The following is an 18,114-nucleotide window of genomic DNA, read 5'->3' on the forward strand; positions in this document are numbered from 1 at the left end:
TCTACCAGCGTCACCAAGAGAGAAATTCTCACACAAATTAGAAATTTGCTCCGAGAGAGAGAGAGAGAGAGAGAGAAAAAAACTGAATTAAACAAAAAAAGAGTTTAATTGCTTCTTCTTTTTGCTGTGACGAAGTCAAAGTCATGACACACGTATATGGCAACTTATGTTTGATGTCATGCAGCTGGAATAATAACTGACATCTACATCTCTGCATCTTATTAGGAGGATTTGGATTGCAGCCACATCACTTGGCAGGTGTCTCGAAATCACTTCTAGAGGGATTTTAATCACTCTACCTAATAATGTGGTCAACGGACTCACAGGCTACTAATTCAGATTATATTTGGCAGCTCTGGTCACTTATACAGTTTTTTATGCCTTCAACAAATCATTGATTTAATAGATTCATCTGTCATTTTCTTTTCTTATCGGCCATAAAATTTAGTCTACAGGTTGTGTCAGGAGAACAATGAAAATTGAACCCATCTTTACTGATCGTAAATGTCCAAAATTAAATGCATTCAATCTATAAAGTCAGTAAAACAGGGAAAATCTCGTATCAGAGTAGCAGAAATCATCGAGACTGCTTTTTTTTTGTTTTTTAACTTCACTTTTGATCAAACCATCGGAATAATTGTTCAAACAAGGACATGTACGGAGGCCAGGAGCGGCCCTGATTCTCTTTACTTCGCAGTCTCGTGATCCCAAGTAAACTATCGCGTTATCTTGATATAAGCAAATTTGTTTTGAGATAACAAGTTAATTAAGCTCTTATCTCAGTTCCCTTGAGATGAGAAAACAGCCTTTTGTTTGCTCCAGACCAGATAAATTCAGCCGCTTTCAATCATGATCTCGAGATAACGACGTTAGAACGCGATGAGTTCATTAACAGGTGATCTCTGCTTTCTTGGGGGAAATTTTCTTTCCAACAGGTGAGATGAATTGACCTGTTTTCACTTGTGATCTCGAGATAACGACGTTAAAAACATCATAGCAAACATGGCGGTTGCGGGTGTCTGTCGATGCCAGGGGGATCCACCCCCTTTGTATCTCACAAAAAAAAAACCTAACGCTTTTTCTTTAGTCATTTAAAACACATGATGTTTAAAATCAGTTCAACATTTCAACGGAACATATCCATAATCGCAGGGATCAGTGATGATATTGCTGCAGTAGACGTCCACTCTTTGTACTGCATATTGTGTATATTTTCCTTTAAAATATGATAGAGTGCAGGGCTTGTAATTGCTTCATGGAATGGCAAAATCACCTTTTAACATGCAACTCGTGCCATGCAACACCATAACTGAAAATGTCAACTGAGACCGAATCAACAAGAACTGCAGCAGGACAGACAGACGAGGACTTGTGCAAAAGTCACTTCTCCCCCCTTTTTTTTAATCATCGTGTGAGCCAGTGAGAGCGGAGAGAGAGAGAGAGAGAGAGAGAGAGAGAAGGAGGCAAGGAGAGAGAGAGAGAGAGAGCGAGAGAGAGAGAGAGGAGGAGGTAGGGGAGGAGGGAGATAGTGAGAGTCTCCAACTGGTTAGCCTACCTATCCGCTAGGAGGAGAGGAGAGGCTGTTGAGGAGCAACAAAACAATAAACAGCTTCAACTACAAAACCACATCGGCGGAGTTGACACGCCAGAGGAGTACTAAAACCCAGAGACACCGCCGTCGTGTTCCGCCTCCAACTAGAACTCACAGCCATGTATCTGAACAGGGAGGAGGACAATAGCAAAGGTAAGATTCTGGGCAAGAATTCACACTCTTTGCGAAGAGCATCCCGACAGTTTTCAAGGTGTTTTCTGTTTCCTATTTTGAGGTGACGTGAAAAATGACGGGGTGCACACACATTTCTGACAAGCTTTACTGGCATGATGTTGGTGAAAAGTGTGGGCTGTCATTATGTAATATCAGTGCAGTTAATTGCCTTCTATAGGAACGTTTATCATTTCCTGTATTCCTGCGTTGATTTCCCACGAACCTGTTGTAGACAGACACTTTATCGTGACATTTTTTTTTTTTTGTGGTGCCGCTGTTAGTTTTTTTTTTTTTTTTTTTTTACACTTAAGGACAACAAGGTCAAAGCCTCTTTCTGCAACCAAACACAAGTGTAGTCTTCACGGTGGTTTTGCAGCTTATATTATCTCGCTAAAACAAAACAAAAAAACAAAACAAAACAAAAATAAAAAAAACCCCCAAAAAACACAAATGCAAGCGGAATGGTGCTGAGCTTGCCTAGCGGGGGGAGACAACCGTGCAGCGGCGAGAGGGTAAAGAGGGTACAATGGAGGCACATTAGAGTGATCTCTCCCACGTGTTTTTAAGGCGTGATTTCTCCTCTCATCCCACAAACACTCCCGACTAGTGTCCCCTGCTGTTAGCATGGAGCATAAATAACTCTCTGGGGTTAAAAAAAAAAAGGAAGGGGGGGGGGGAGAGAGAGGTAATGCTAATTACCATCTAAATCTTCAGGTTACGCGAGAATAACACCTGCTGCTGCCGAGGGGAGGAGGAGGAGGAGGAGGGGTGAGGAGGGTGTAAAAGAGCAAAAGGCAGAGTGGGAGGAGCCGTTTTTGTTCATTTCCCTGCGATGTGGGATAATGTGAGCTCATCACCACACAACATGATAGTGCATGGGGATGTGCGAGCAGCAGCATCAGATGGGGCGGTTACAGGAGGTGATGTAAGATGAGAGTTGAAGGAGGTTTTAATCCTCATAAAAGAAAGATGAATATTCGAGGCAGGATATCCTGATTAAAGTGTGTCATCTTCACTAAGGTCATTAAAAAAAAATTGACCTCTGCAGAAGTGAGTCTCAGTGTAATTTTAGTGGATACTTCTTGTCACACCCCCCTCCCCCCATGTTAGCATTTTGCTTTAATGTAATGACTTACTTTTTCCTTCTTAGTACGTTAAAAGAGGGTTTCCCAAAGCAGAGAATGAGATTCCCAGGGGGGTTCGAGAGGCACAAACAAGAGATGCTTTCCAGAAATAAAATTAGAATGAAAACTACAAGCCCTGATGAAAACTCTGGGAGTTGAAACATATTCATGCACCAATGAAAGCGTTTTATTCTCCAGTCAGAGCGCCTCAGATCCTCTTTTTGACATCTTCATTCAAACATTTGCCTTGTCCTTTAAAAACAAATGTTTGGGTTTGCAATTTTGGCCCAAATTTTTTTTTTTTTTTTTTTAGATCCAGTGCAGCACTTTATCATGCATCGGTGACATTTTGAATGAAAAATGGCTTTTAGATAGCCTGTTTTAGACATAATTGTTATTCAATACAAAAAGTAATAACAGTTAAAGTTGTTTTTAAAACTATGTCCAACTTTAAATGTAAAAGAGCATCCTTCACATGCAAGCCCTTAACAAATGACTTCACTCCATGTTCATGGCACCTTATCATTGTTGGGTAAATCTGTTTGCATTCCACTTTTTATTTATATATATATATATATATATATATATATATATATATATATATATATATTATGTGTCTGTGGTGACTGTTAAAATAAGAACTTGTTGAGTCTCTTTTGTTACTGAAACCTAACATCAACTCTGTCACAGCTAAAAAGGCGAGTTTATGTTTGCCTGACACAACACCTATTCCTTCTTAGGCTTTCCATCAATGTAGTCCTGATTATCCTCTCGTCTTGAAGGAGAGAGTAAAATTTGAAACTTTAAACTGGATTGTATAGCTTAATTGGGGTTTGTATGGTTTCAGTCACTCCCTGGGATAGTAGGGGTCATAGTCCGGGCCCAAAAAGTTTGGGAAACCCCAGAGTTAACAGATTGCCAACAGTTTTTACATATCAGAATTCAATATTACCTTCCCCCCCAATGAAGCGCTTGTTTTTAAGGCTAATTTCAGCTTTTCAAAGTCATAATTATTGAAATAAATGCACTGTTGATCAAATGTTCTAGTTGATGCTAGCTTCAAGTTTTTAAAGGATCAGTAATAGGCCCTTTTCACAACAGCCATTTTGATATGTCATATCAGTTAACACAGCTGTAATTGATCAAATTAATTAAGCTCATTTCTATATACCGGGAAGCCAGCAATGAACAATTGCAGAGCCCAGCACTCCTAAATGGAACAGAGCCATAATTAATGTTGTTAATTATGCCTGTGTTTATCCTGCAGTGACATGTCAAAAATGGCTAATGGGCTAATGAATAGGGCCTATTCACGACTGGGTTTATTTTTATGTTAGCCATAAGAGCTAAATGGCTCTAGGGGTAGCAATAACTTCACCAAATGCCCCTCAGAACAGTAACAGTTTTGGTGATTTCCCAACTTTTCATCAGAAGCCTTCAAGATGTTGATATTTCATCACTAATATGTAAGTTTACCCCCGAAACTCTGCAAAACAAATGATGAACCTTTGCAGTGTTTAATGTGAATCAGTATGCTAACATGCTAAATAAGGCAGTGGACATGGTCACACACCATCTGTATCAGGTACAGCCTCACATTTCATGACTGTCATGGCTGCAGACTGCTGATGTTGTTGGCAGTTCAAGTGATGTGCCGTGAAAGAGGTTCAACAGTAGGTGCCAGCTGACACAAAAGAAGCTAAGAGATTCAGGTGTGGTAATTAGAAGTGTTCAAGTAATAAGATCTCACAGCTGTAAGTTGTTAGACTCAGATTATTAGTTTCAAATGCTGTTTCCAGGGAGGGTGAATTAAATGCACTGCAATTGAAGTAGTAAGGTTATAACGAGTCTGCCTACTTATGTTTTGTGGCTTCTTTTTCGAAGCAAGGAATACTTGATTGACATGCCTTTAATTGATTTAGGTAAATGGGTGTTCCTCTCTGGCTGGTGTTTCCCTCGCCGCACTGCTGTATCCTTTAAATTCAGCTGGTGTCTCAAGGTGGAGTGGCAGGGAGAGGGAGAAAGGTCCACCAGGGACATATTGATTATGGCCTCCGAGGATTAAAGGGGTAGTGAGGACAAACAAGTTGATCATATGTGAGCCTGACAATCACTGAAAGTGCTGCCCAGTGTCAAATAAATATCTGAAATAAGACTTGTTGTGGGCTTGGATCAATACGGAACTTAAGGAAAAAGTAAGTAGACTGGGGATGAACGCCGGAGATAATGTAGCACCCTGCTGTCGTCCCCTCAGTCTGACAGCTAAATGGTTTGTTATTTATACCCACTGACAAACATTTAACAACTATTTAGGCTACTTAGTGATGTAAAAATGCAGCTGCGTTGACATTCAGCAGGGTTTGATTGTAGCCCGTTAACAGCCTACGTACACTTCTCTTAATGTGGGTGAAAGCTATAAATATTCAGGGTGCAGCATTGCTTTTGGCCCAAAACAGTTACATGTTTACTTATTTTGGTATACACTTGAGAGAATAGGATGGATTTCAGAGTATGGACACTAGAGATTTTAAAACATGAAGTATTTAAGGCAAGAAAGGAACAGATTTCAGTAAGGTGGTTCCCAACGCTTTTTACATTCTCTAACCCCTGAACCATTCCACCTCCTCCTGTGTACCCCTTTACCTCCATTCCTCTACCAGTTGCTAGTCTAGCACAGCTAACGTTATGCTAGCTCTATCAGATTTAGCAGCAGAAGCTCTGGAGCAAATGGTTTTCACAGTTGCTCCCCTGGGCACAGGGCAATGTTTCAACAATTTATCCATATTTGAGCAACTTAGGCAACATATTGAGTGCTACAGCAAGGCCCTTATTTTTTGTTACCAGAAGGAAATGGTCTATTGGGGGTGAATTCTCAGAAGACCTGCCCCTGGCCATACACTGCCTCTGACTGGCGAGCACTTGGTGGCTCCAGGTGTATGTGCGATGGAGGAACAAAAGGCAAGGATCTTTGCAGAATGCTGGTAGAAAAATGTTGATTTTATTTTCATGGGGGAAAGTACAGATATTTTTTGGTGTAGCCCCCTAAGTAACTTTAGGTTGTGGTTATTACAGCTTTTTAGTGCTGGTAACATAAGGGAATCAATTGAAAACAGACTGGAAACCAGTCTGTCATGTATCACGTTTATAAAATGTGACCATTGATAATTTTAAACAATTGTTAGCACTAATTTCACCCTATCAAACTCAAGACAGACTGGAATCAATGAAAGGCTTAAACAGTTTTTCTTATGAATAGAATTAACCATTAGCCATCTTCCTGATGATGCTGTTTTCTAGTTTCAGAGCAGATTTTTAACTGAAGTGACTGCAAACTGAGTATGTGTTGAACTTGGACTGTTGGCTCTAAGTAGGAATATGTCACAACTTGTTTGTTAAGGGTTTGACCAGCTTTCATTTAAGATAAAAAATGTTTGTTTTTAGATTGGCAGATGAATAGATACCGAAAATAATTATTAGCCGGAGCTCACGTTGATATGACAAACACAGCTCTTCCTCTTGTAATACACCAATTCCTAATGTGTCCTATAATTACAACCACATTCTACTTCACCAGATTTATAAAGTACCCGTGTAACTGTGTATCAGTGGATTGGGTTTGACTTGGCTTCCACGTGATGTGTGTGTTTCTCATCACCAGTGAGTGTGACAAATCCATCAGGCAGGTGGCATCAGCACCACCTCATACACCAGATGACCATCTCTACAATGTTGTGAAAAGTCTTTTTTGGCGGAATGCAGTTATTTACTTAAATTACCACTTTTGTAGGCTTCAGACGGACACCACCTGAAAGCTCGTCTGAAGCAGCTGACTCGCTAATTGAGGAGTATTTCAGCTTCCTCTATTGATGAACTGACTTTAATAGATCTGATTGACTGGACTGAAGGAGAAGGGCTCAGGTGGAGGTGAGGATTGAGAGGGAAACTTTGGTTGACTGAGTCAATGTATGCTGCATGTATTCACCCTGATGGATCCGTGACACAGCTGGGTGGCCTCTCTCCCCTTGAACACTGTCAGCTCAGGACATTCTCCCCTCGTGTCTTGTTGCATTCCCCGGTCTCCCACTCAGTCGAGATTAATGCAGTTAATAACAAACAATGAAGCAATCAGTGTCGTGCTTGAGCTTTTGTTGTTTACTCAGATATAAAGAAGTGTTTTCCTTCTGTATGTTGACATTTTTAGTGTCTCCATCTTTTTTGTGGTCGGAGGAGGGAATTTGTGCATTAGGAATAAATTGCCCCAAATTTATTTAATGTGGTGTCTCGCGCTATCTACCTCTTGAATATGATATATAGTAACAATATCAGATTCGCTTTTGATTTAGGTTGATGCCAGTCTTGGATGTGGTCCAAGCCTCTGGCTAGTGCTACCAATCTAGATGACTTATTTTTGTCATGTGGAGCTGCACTATGACAGTTGCTCCAGTATTTTTTTGTATCTTTTGGCAGATACGTCTGCAATATAACATTGTCTTGCAACTTTTAGATGGTATGATGTGATTAAAAGAGAAGTAATACTATAAAAAAAGATAAATTTGATCATTTTGGGATATTTTCTTTTGCTTTCTTTGTTTTCTTTCACCAAACTGAAATGTCTCATTGTTAATATAATATGGCAAATGACAGATATTCAAGGTCACATGAGATTGAATGAGGTTGTACCTCATATTATGTAGTTTCTCAATGGGAATCACATTGTTGGCTTATTTCAAAACAAATTTTCATTTAGTTGCTTGTCTGTGAATAACCAAATTCATGAAAATGTATAAAACTGAGAAAATCAAAGGTGGCTTTTAGGATTAAAATCGTGCCCATGCAGTCTATCCACGTGCTTAATATTAGAGGGCACAGCTAATTTCACATGCCCCCACAATAATTGTTACTCAGCTGCTTGATTTTGCCCATGTAAATCTTTTTGCAAGTTTAGATGAAAACTAACTGCAAATAATTTGGATTTGGGTTGTACCACATGCTTTTAGCTACCAGGAATAGACAGTGGAATTTGTCATGTCTAGAAATCAGAGGTGAGAAAATCTCAATCTCTTTCTCCACACCCCAGAGGACCCTTCAGGTTGCTTCTCAGCCAGAATGATGGTCTCTGAGTCACAATCAGTTGAAATCCTGTGATTTAGGAGATCCTCTGACTTCTCGTCTGGCAGGTTGACTGGTTGTTTGGAGGCTTGTCGCCGCGTTTCCTTAGAATTTCCATTAATTTTGCAAAGACATCCACATCCCTCTCAGGGTATATTATATAATTCAGTCAAGACCACTTAAGTAAAAAAAAAAGAAGAGAAAACCTAATTGCCATTGCAGTAATTTTAATTTGGCAGTATGTGCATATATGCCAGAGGCAGGGAGCGAAGCAGCAGCCGCAGCAAAGACCGCTATAGGGCTCAGACCAGCGTCAGCAACAATGACGCCTGTCGTGACATCGATTGTTAGGTACAGCATGTAGAGCAGGAGTTTGGGCGGAGGTGAGTTGCAAGACGGCATTCAGAGACGAGTCTATGAGTAGAGTGAAGCAGGTTAAATAAGATGCCTCGAATGATATTTGCCAAGCACGTTTCTGGAGGAGAATCAGCCGAATCAATTGAATACATGGGAACAGCCGATCATCCGCTGATACAGGAGTGAGCTGAGCTCAACTCCTGCCTGAACTAACGCCATGCTCCATTCATGGTGATATGATCCCTTAACTTTTCATTTGATGCCGTTGATCAAACTTTCCCCCCATCACCACACAAGCAACAGCCCTCTTTCAGCCTTTTATGCCTCTAGGTCTGACAGCTCGTGGTACACTAGATTTGTGGCGCACAACAATCCTCGGTATACTCAAAAAAGGTTTTAACTGAGGAAATTAAATGAAAAAGGAGGTAATTTTGTGGGGAGCCTGTAACATGGTGTGAAGTGTCAGCAGAAGACTGAGTTCCTAACCTCTTAGTTATGACCGCCCTGTAGAAATTGATGATGTACTTCATGGCTGTTTTACTAATGTCGAATGGGAAATTATTTGGGTGATTGCTGGGGCAGTCTTGTAACGTCCATGCCTTTTAGAGGTAGATGAATAGAAACAAGAGCCAGGTGCAGGCAGTAGAAGCTAAGACTGCTGGAGAGCCTCTTGTTTAAAGCACAAACCTTTATCTGTTGCCTCCCTGTCAATTCGCTGTATCAATATCAGATGCGGGGGATATAAATGTCGTAGTTTACAGCAAACACAGAGGCATTTAGATATGGAAGGTACATGAATTGGCGCAGGATGATTATAGAGAGCACATAATCAGCCTGTTTGACATTTAATGGATCACTCTGTCACTCCAGCTTAAGTTTATTTAGCATTGAATGGCTAGTCAAATGATTTTAAACGCCTCCAATTTATTACACAGATGGATGTAGCGAGCAAAGCCATTGGGAAAAATCTCAAGGATCGCTGGAGTCAGAGGAACAGGCTACAATGATGCAATAGAGGCAATTACAGGCTTTTGTTGGAGCACCTGCAGTGAAACACGGATTTAAAGGAAGCCGTATCAGCTGATTAGAGCAAAGTCTAATCACACTTGGAATCAAGAAAATTGTGTTGCAAAGAAATTAAATTGCATTTATAAAGAATAGACATAGAGAAACGATTTGAACCTGAAGCCTAGTGAGAAATATCACACTTTCAGAATGTGATATCTGGATATTTGTGATGTTAGTTGACTCTATATTTAATTAATGGCAGATGTCCTGTTTTTATGTTGCTCCACAGATAAGAAATGAGACAGGATGCGTGAAGCAGACTTGTTGATAAAGGGGTTGAGAGTGCTGGAGTTATTTTTATAGTGGACTCTCTCAGCTGACTGGATTGCCGAGAAGGGGGAGGTCCCTCACTTCTCCCTTTTCTGCCATCTTCTGTCCCTTTTCTCCTGTGTATCTCAGGGAGGAAGGGGGAAAAAAAAGGGACTTTGTAGGTTAACATCAGCCGTCCGGAGAAGTGTGATAGAATGCAAAGAGGATGAGAGACAGAGTGGATGCAAGCGTGAAAAGATGGAGAGAGCCAGAGAGATGAAGGGAGAGGGAGAAGCAAAAGAACAAGCCCTGGAGAGCTAGCCAGTCAAGGTCATACAGAGGAGAGGAGGCCCTGTGTGTTCATGTCTATATGTGTGTGTGTTTGTATGGAGGAAAAACTGGGGGTGGGAGGCCTATATAGTAAAGAATGAAGGGTTGGTGACAGTGGATTGGTTCAGTCTGGGATGTGGGACTTTGTGGGGGAGGGATGGAGAAATGAGGCAGAGGAGCGAAAGAGAGAAAGCGAGAGATGAAAAGAGCTTGTTATATGGATTCACAACACAGCTCTAATACTTAATATTCCCGTCAATCCTGTTTTCATGACAGGGATGGCTCAATGCATGTCGGACTTAACTGGAACTCACAGGCAGTGGTGGCCTGTGTGAATGTTTCTCTGTATGCTGTTGTGTATCATCTTTCTCATTATATTCACATTCAAGCCTCAGTCTTTTATTCTCTGTTGCTTCATCAGTCGATCATCTCCGCTGCCTCGATACAGAGACTGTCACTAGTTGCCCCGATGCACTCTGTAAGGAGCATTGTGTGGTGTGAAAAATTATCCAGTTGAGCTGCAGGTGTGTCTAACTTTTTCTTCTCTAGTTTTGATCTTGGATCGCGAAACAGAGACGATTACAGCGGCTTGTCATCTTAGGATCAAATGTTTTGGGATGTGCTAGGCAGTGGATCTTTATTCGGTGCGAGATTGAGGAAGACACTTGGAAATGAGCTCACAGCTGCCTCTTCAAACATATTAGCCTCGTTTGCACCTCACACACCCATGAGAGATTACGTATGTGAGCAGTTGCCATAGTGGTTTGGAGCACCATGGTGCTGATGTGAAAGATCTGATGTGGCTCTGGCATCCTGTGACGTTATCTCTCCAGAGCAATGGTCTGTGGAGCAATGATAGCGTATGATGACCTTGTTTGCCGGAGGTCAAGAGTTCAGCCTCCGGGGGTCCCCCTGAGGTCACTGCTAACTTCCTATCATTGTGTCTTTGAAACTATTCATGTTCCGTTTTCAGTTTGTTTCTTCTTCATTTTTATTTTATCTTCTCCTCCTCTGATTCTGTCCTCCTAAGAAGCAATCACCATAACTAATCCTCACATTAAACCTCCAGTGGTCACACAATCACATTCAGTTTAAGACTCCCAGAAAATTCTTGGCAAATGATCCTTTTGACAGACATCATTACCATTCTGAAGCGTAATTAATTATTTTCCACACTATGATTTTATACAGATGAGGGGTAATAGCTTCTGTAATAATGGGTTCAAAGCATTTTGCCGGCGATGAACTGTAATTGTACTAATCTTAAACAGACCCCATGGAGCTGGCCTCTAGTGTACAAATGACCCCTTTTTTTTATTGGTCACATGACGGTGTGGAGACAGAGTGGGAGCAAAGAACAAAGCCCCACACGCTTTAGCTCCCTTATGTTCATTTAATTGGACAGTAGACAGGTGACGTTTGGAGCTGCTGCACCTCTTCAGATCTCCTGGATTTACAAGGACGCCATCTTTAAACACATCAATTAGATCACATGATCAGAGACGGACAGGGAAATGAGTGGAGAGAGAAAGAGAGAGACAGGGCTACGAACTTTGACTGTAAGATGACATAGCTAGCATGATGTCACCCACAAGACTGAGGGCTCAAACTGAGTGTTTGACTTGTGCCATCTGGGCTTACTGCCCGAAACACTAATAATTCTGTTCTGCTTTATGGTCTGTTTTCCCCAGTGTAGACCAAAGATTCAGAGTGAGACGAGTTAAAACTTTTTTGAAATCTGCCAGTTTGCACAGCTAAAACTAGAAGAGAGGATTTATCGTTTCCATAGCAACAACTCTGCATACTTGACTGCTGTTTTGTTTTTTGTTTTTTTCTTGCTTTTTGGTTCTGGATAATTTGTAATGTTTTAAAATATGACTGAGGATAAACTGTGTCATACTACTAACACCCAACCACTGTGCAGTGTGACAAAAGGTGTGTTTTTTTGTTGACCCTGTTGAGGAAATTTTATTGACCGTGTAAAACAGACATGGCTGTTCCTCTAGTAAACTGAGAAGCAGATCCACCTTATCCTCAGTCCCAAAGTCTGCCCTTTTTATTTTGACTCACTGACGAAGCCATGAGCTGACTGGCTGTTGAAATAACATCTCCTTGCTAGTGTTTGGTCTGAAGTGTCCCTAAATAGGACTTAAATATACAAAATGATCATCATGCTGCTCTGAAGAAAACAGGTAGGTAATTACTTAGTTGAGAAGTAGACTAAGTTTCTCATGGGCTTTTAAACAATCTGAATAGTTTCCATGGAGGCAGGAGCGTTGCACTAATGTATTAGTAGACATGGAGAGTCTGTCCATGTCCTCTGTGCTGTCTAGGATGTCTTGAAACAATGATTCTTAACCCCAAATGAAAAAAACAACAACAAAAAAGTAAAGTAACCAAGTAGCAGCGCACCTCTGTTAAATTTCATGAATAATTTACTTGAATTAAATGAAGGTCATTGAAATCAGCTTACCATACTCTTAAGTGATGGACTGAGTGTCATTCTGTCCTGACCTTAGCTGTTCAACTACCACTAAACTTTATGATTCAGTGACAGGCTCAATTGTATTTTATGCTGCAGGAGTGTGGGGTTATAAGGATGCTCCCAACAGTAATGCCATCTAGAATGGAGCCAAGAGGTGCAAATTGTCTGCTAAGGGAGCAGCTGAAGGAGACATGAGATGGGAGCAATGTCTTGTGAAGCAGAGGGGAAATGTTGAAGCTCAGCTGTTGCCTTACTAAGTTGCTAGAGGACAGACTGACCAAAAAGATTTTTAATTGGGATCAAGGGCACAGTTACCCTTGGATTGCTGAAACCTTCCTACTCTCTCTCTCTCTCTCTCTTTTTGGTCTGAATTTTATTTTAAGGAACTAATCATGGTGCAATTCCGACACAGTCAAACAAAATTGACCTGGCTGTCACATGCTTTCTCGGATTTCATGTATGAAGTAGGTAGAGCAGAATTGTATATTCCAGCCTTAGCTCCCCCAGTGATTGATGCCATCTAGTGGATGATCCAATTATGACCACAGCGAAGTAAGAAGTCACATGGCAACAAAAGAGAGAAATATCCGTATAACAGAGGTGGAGGGAGCAGTGAATGGATGGTTGGCTGACTGTAGTGCAGGAGACGTGCGTTCACTACTGTTTGGTTGCTGCGGAGTGCTGAAAGCTGTTTTGGAGTTGGCTGCTCCTTTTGCAGCTGTTTTGATGGGCTATATGGATGGACATGCAGATATGTGAGTGGATAATGTGCAGCCGCAGAGGTAGATGGTTGTTGATTTTGCCAGTGGTGAGTGTTGACTTCCTGTTGCCTCTGACCCATCTGCAATGCTGTGATTGGCTATTAGGCTCCTTTCTCTCTTGCTTTCACCTGTGGTCAATGAATGTCTAGTGAGACAGTTGAGTTGAATATAAACATGGCTGTTATTATTATTCTTGCACAAAATGAAAAATGTATTCGTAAAAATTGCGTAAAGTGTGTAGCCAAATGTAATAGATTGAAAGTACATATATTTTATTGCAAATGTACACCAGTAAGTATAAAATGTATTCCTCAAAATTGTTCTTGGAAGTAAAATTCATTAAAAAAAAGAAAGAAAACCATTTCTCCTTTGTATTTTAACAACTTAACTGAGTTTGTCCTTGGCCAAAAACCCATTGTTAAGTTTCAATCTTGGCCACTTCTGTTCTAGTCTCTTGTAAACTGGGCACCAGAAATGTGCAAGACACTTTATGAATAATTAAAAAAAAATCAACATAAGTGTGCTGGAGATTATGTTGGAGGATAGAAACTGCCAGGTATTTTCTTCAGAAGTGAAAAATTTGTACCATGCTGTTCATTTCAGTACAGCATGTTCTACTAGAGTGTGTGTGATGTGTGCGTATGCTGGAGCTTTAATTTGTGTGTATATCGGCAATGCCCCTTGGTATTTAGCAAAAAGTGTGTGGTTTTGTGTGAGCCACCCTGTATCTGGCAAGGTAGTCAGACTGACAGATTGGTCTGTATGAGTGCCATCTCCTTAGCTTGGCTGCCTTCTCCCTCCTTCCTGCTTCCTCACTCCTTCCTCTCCGTCTCATCTCCCTATTACCTTGCTTCAGTGGTGGCCAGCAGGGCAGGGGATATTTTCCTCACCTTATCTAGGCAGTTGTATAGGTACACTCTCCTCCAGGATTAAGTCCACTCACTGTTCCATGACTGTAGCTACAGTACAATACCTGCTGGATCAGCCACCCAAGTCTGTCCTGAGGAGCTAGCTTGAGACAGCATGAAGTTAAAATGCCCGAGATGGCAGCAAGGGCTCTGTGTGCCCTTGCGTTGCTGTCAGCCATTAGAGCAGACCTCACATGGTGATTGCATCAGGACTAGTTAGAAAATACTGACAGGGTAGATAAAGAAGAAAGATATTGCTCTGCAGACAGAAGAGAGGGTGTGAGGTCATAAGTAGAATCAGCTGAGTGACTGTTTGTCTTTGGGAGTTTACACAAGCTGTATTCACACCCATACAGAAAATGTTGTCACAGAATATTCAGGAACAGGAACTATTAGTGTGTCCTCATTGCGCCTTCTCCACAATCCTTGACAGTTTTTTTTTTTTCGTACCTTGAAAAAATTTTTTTTTCAGTTATTTTGTTCCACATCTGCTGTAGGTGTATAAAGCATTTGGATAAAATAGGCCATTTAACAATTGGCATCTTGTGTGCTCTTGGTGCCTCAATAGAGCTCCATGTAGAGAATGAGATGGAGGGAGCAAGGTGGAGAAGAGGAGGAGAAGGAGGTGGGGCAGGCTGCACAGGGAGTTATTAGCAAGACAGAAGGGACAGATGATATTGGAAAAGTCCAGACAAAACAGAAGAAATTCAGTTCCTGGATCTCCAATCCAAAATTTAATCCAAAATCCGATACCCTTTTTTTGCATCCTGAAAGTACTTCTAGTAACTGACCGTGTGTATCGGTCAGTGCCGGGTTCTGAGTACCAGTACAGTGAAAATAGTACTAAACCCTGGATGAGATATAGAGGTTGAAAAATACCAGAAAGTCATTCTTCTTTTGCCACTCTAAAACACTTACTTTTGAAGGATGCCAGTTTTGTGAGATCACATGAGAAACCATGTGGTCAGGCTTCAGGTTAGTTGAAGATAATGGTGACTGATGGCTAACAAAAGCAAAACTTTCCATGAACGTCTGCGCGGTTAAGCGCCCATTCACAGAATTATTTGAGAGTTGTAAGACGACCTTTTTTAGACAGTTTCGCTGTTGTTAGCCCTCAGTCTACTTTAGCTTCAAGCTCAATCTGTGTGGCTGGCTCCTTGTGCATTCCAGAGTTACAAAGAAGCAAGCGCATGTGGGAAAAATGGGTTTGTGAGCTCAAGGTACACTTTTATCAGTACTTTAAAGAAAAAAAAAAGTACTTCTTGGCAGATCTAATCTAATGGGTTGAGGTGGCCATGGGTGGATGGTTCATCCAAGTCAATCCAAGTATTTCTCTAAAATAAAGTGAAGCTGAAAGTGTCTTTTTACAAGCAGATTTTCTTCCAAGCAGTGCATCAGGTTACTAAAACAGTTGTTGCCTGAGGAAGCACAGCACAACTTCCTGTGTAGGCTTAGGCTAATGTTTTAAAGCAATACTATGAATAACTCTGACTAATATTGTTAGTCAGAGTTATTTGAGCGAACTGGTCAGTAGCGGAATTCTATTTCAGGCATAATAAATTATGTGATTTGCACACTCGCCTGCACAATTTTCCCAGTTTTGGAGGTGTTTCCAACAGTGATAAAGGAGTAACTCTAATTTATTTGACTGATCAGGGACATCTCAGAGGAACACTGGATTCATAATGTATGTGACGCACCTGCAGTGAATAGAAACAGATCAAATCTGTGATGAACCAACAGCTGGGAGACTCTTATTATTGTTCACTCTCCCTCCTACTCTATCACCAGAAAATGATCTGGATCAATGTTTTTGTGGCTCCTCTTGATTCCCCAACAGACATCCAACTTTTGCGGTGTCAGGCTTATCATCCTATGTTTGCCTTGGCAACAGCGTGAAACGGTGCAGCTGGAGGAGCACAATGAATTAGATGCAAGCAATTGTGCATGCATGGGAGTGAGCTGAGACACACCAGATTGAGCTGGCTCACCCAAGCAGTACATTTGTGATTTGTTTTGGGCTACAAAGCTGATATTTGCCTTTTGTGCCACTGGTCCACATATATGAAATGTTTTGAGAGTGTTTTTTTTCCTCTTTTCACTCCCACAATAATGAACAGCAGAGCCTTTCTACATCTACAGATCATATTTCTTGTAGGCAACAGTCATTGATTAATGCAAACCGCCCTGAGACCCTTCTAGTGATTATGGCTCTCAGGCTTGGGAGGGGCTACTGACACCCCTAATGAGTCATAAAAGCAAAGAATTATAAACACTCCAATCGCCTTGATACTGGGTGATATTTCAATATTTGGTCACCCACTCTCAGAGTCTATTTTGCCACAGTGTTGGCTTGTGCTCAAATGCCCTCAGACACACATTTGCACAAGTAAACATTGAAATCTTGACTTTCCCGTCCCAGGGTGTGTTCCATGTGCTCAGGATATTTGGGCACAGGCAGAATCCTGCTGCACAGCCCAGAAAAACAAACACACAGGTCAAACAGAGAGCTCCCAGAATGCACTGTGATTCAGCTCACTCACTACCAAATAAGCAAGTTGATTACATAATCAAAACAAGAAGCTTGAATGCCAAAACTCAGTATATGATAATTGTCATGCTATCATCGAGTGTGCTGACTCTAGAGTGCCTGGGGAGGTATTCCTTCCTGGGTGGTAATGTTTGTGAGCTGCTACAGTAAATAAGACTCAGATGAATTATGATGTCTGTATGTGATTATCTTTTGGTTAAGGAAAGTGTTTTTATTTGCCCACCAGTGATGGTCGACACACTCCTAACGAGATAACAGGGGTCTTCACCAGTTAATTGAGCTATCCTAGAGGGGGCAACTTATGCATGGGACATAGTATCAGCCTCTCATACCATCTTTCCCCAGGGTTTATCTGTTCTTCTCCAGTCTGAGTCCATTGCCCTCTAAAACACACTGCTTAATTATGGAGCAAGAGAGGGAGGAGAGGAGGACAAAGTGGGAGAAATAGCTGGAAATAGGGAAGAGGCTTAAAGCGTGTAGCTGAAGGTAAAATGGCTACATGACTGCAGCTGTGAAAATGTTCATAATTAGGATTGTTTTAGAAGTAACATTGCTAAAAAAAAACCCAAAACTGGAGTAATATTTGATGATTGCACTGCGAGATACCCCAGTGAACAGGCTCTGACTCAGAGGCAAACCCAGTGCACATCAGACATGGCTGAGGATTGACAGGCATGTGGCTCTCAGCTCCTTCCAACCATCTTTCTTCCTTCTTAAAGCGCCTGACAAAGCTCATTAAAGACCATTCAACACAGGCTGTATTGACATGAGAGAAACTAAGAAAGGGTCATGTATTAAACATGAATCACCCAAGGTTATATCGCAGAGCCAGTATGGAGCGGTTTGTGCTGTAAAAGCTTTTTCCTTTCGCAGCATATGTGATGTATGTATAGTGTTTACCATCAGTCCCTTGTGTTATATTACATGTCGGTGTTTGAGGTGTAAACAAACCAAGGTTTTTGGTTTGTTTTTTTCATTTTTTGAGAGGTAATATTAGCATACTTGGATGACAGATTTTGCACACACATCTGATTCAGTCCAAATCCCGGAGCCACATTTCATCTCCTCTCCTTTATTCCTCTGTCACATTAATATAATGTAGTTGAATATTTCTTTTAAATATTTGATTCTGTGCCATATTAGCATTTCATAGTCTGCTAGACAGTGTTAATTAAGCTCTCCTTTAGAAATTTCAAAACTTATAAGACCAGCGCTCAACTCAGACCAAAAAAAAAAAATTGGCCCTGGCATTTTGGACCGGACCGGCCCATGAGCCCCATGAAAAAATTTCACCGTGGGCTGCACTGCTGCAAGCCTCCTGAACCTAATAAACCCATTCAAACCTTTGTATCACTTTGGAGGCTTCTTACTCTCTTGCAGTCAATTATTTTTACTCTACAATTTGTA

General features: G+C 41.2%; 1 protein-coding gene across 1 annotated transcript in view; it reads left to right on the forward strand.

The window, feature by feature from the left end:
• The first annotated feature begins 1,502 nt into the window (after positions 1-1,502).
• Positions 1,503-18,114, forward strand: part of syt7a (synaptotagmin VIIa) — an 87,427-nt gene continuing 70,815 nt past the window's right edge. The window contains exon 1 of the mRNA XM_086209173.1: positions 1,503-1,744. Within this exon, the coding sequence (XP_086065299.1) occupies positions 1,711-1,744 (34 nt within the window). The 5' untranslated portion in view covers positions 1,503-1,710. The remainder of the gene's footprint in view (positions 1,745-18,114) is intronic.

The sequence above is a fragment of the Aulostomus chinensis genome, chromosome 7 (genome assembly GCF_037954235.1).
Source record: "Aulostomus chinensis isolate RoL2024-O1b breed Wild chromosome 7, RoL_Achi_v1.0, whole genome shotgun sequence".
NCBI lineage: Eukaryota > Metazoa > Chordata > Actinopteri > Syngnathiformes > Aulostomidae > Aulostomus > Aulostomus chinensis.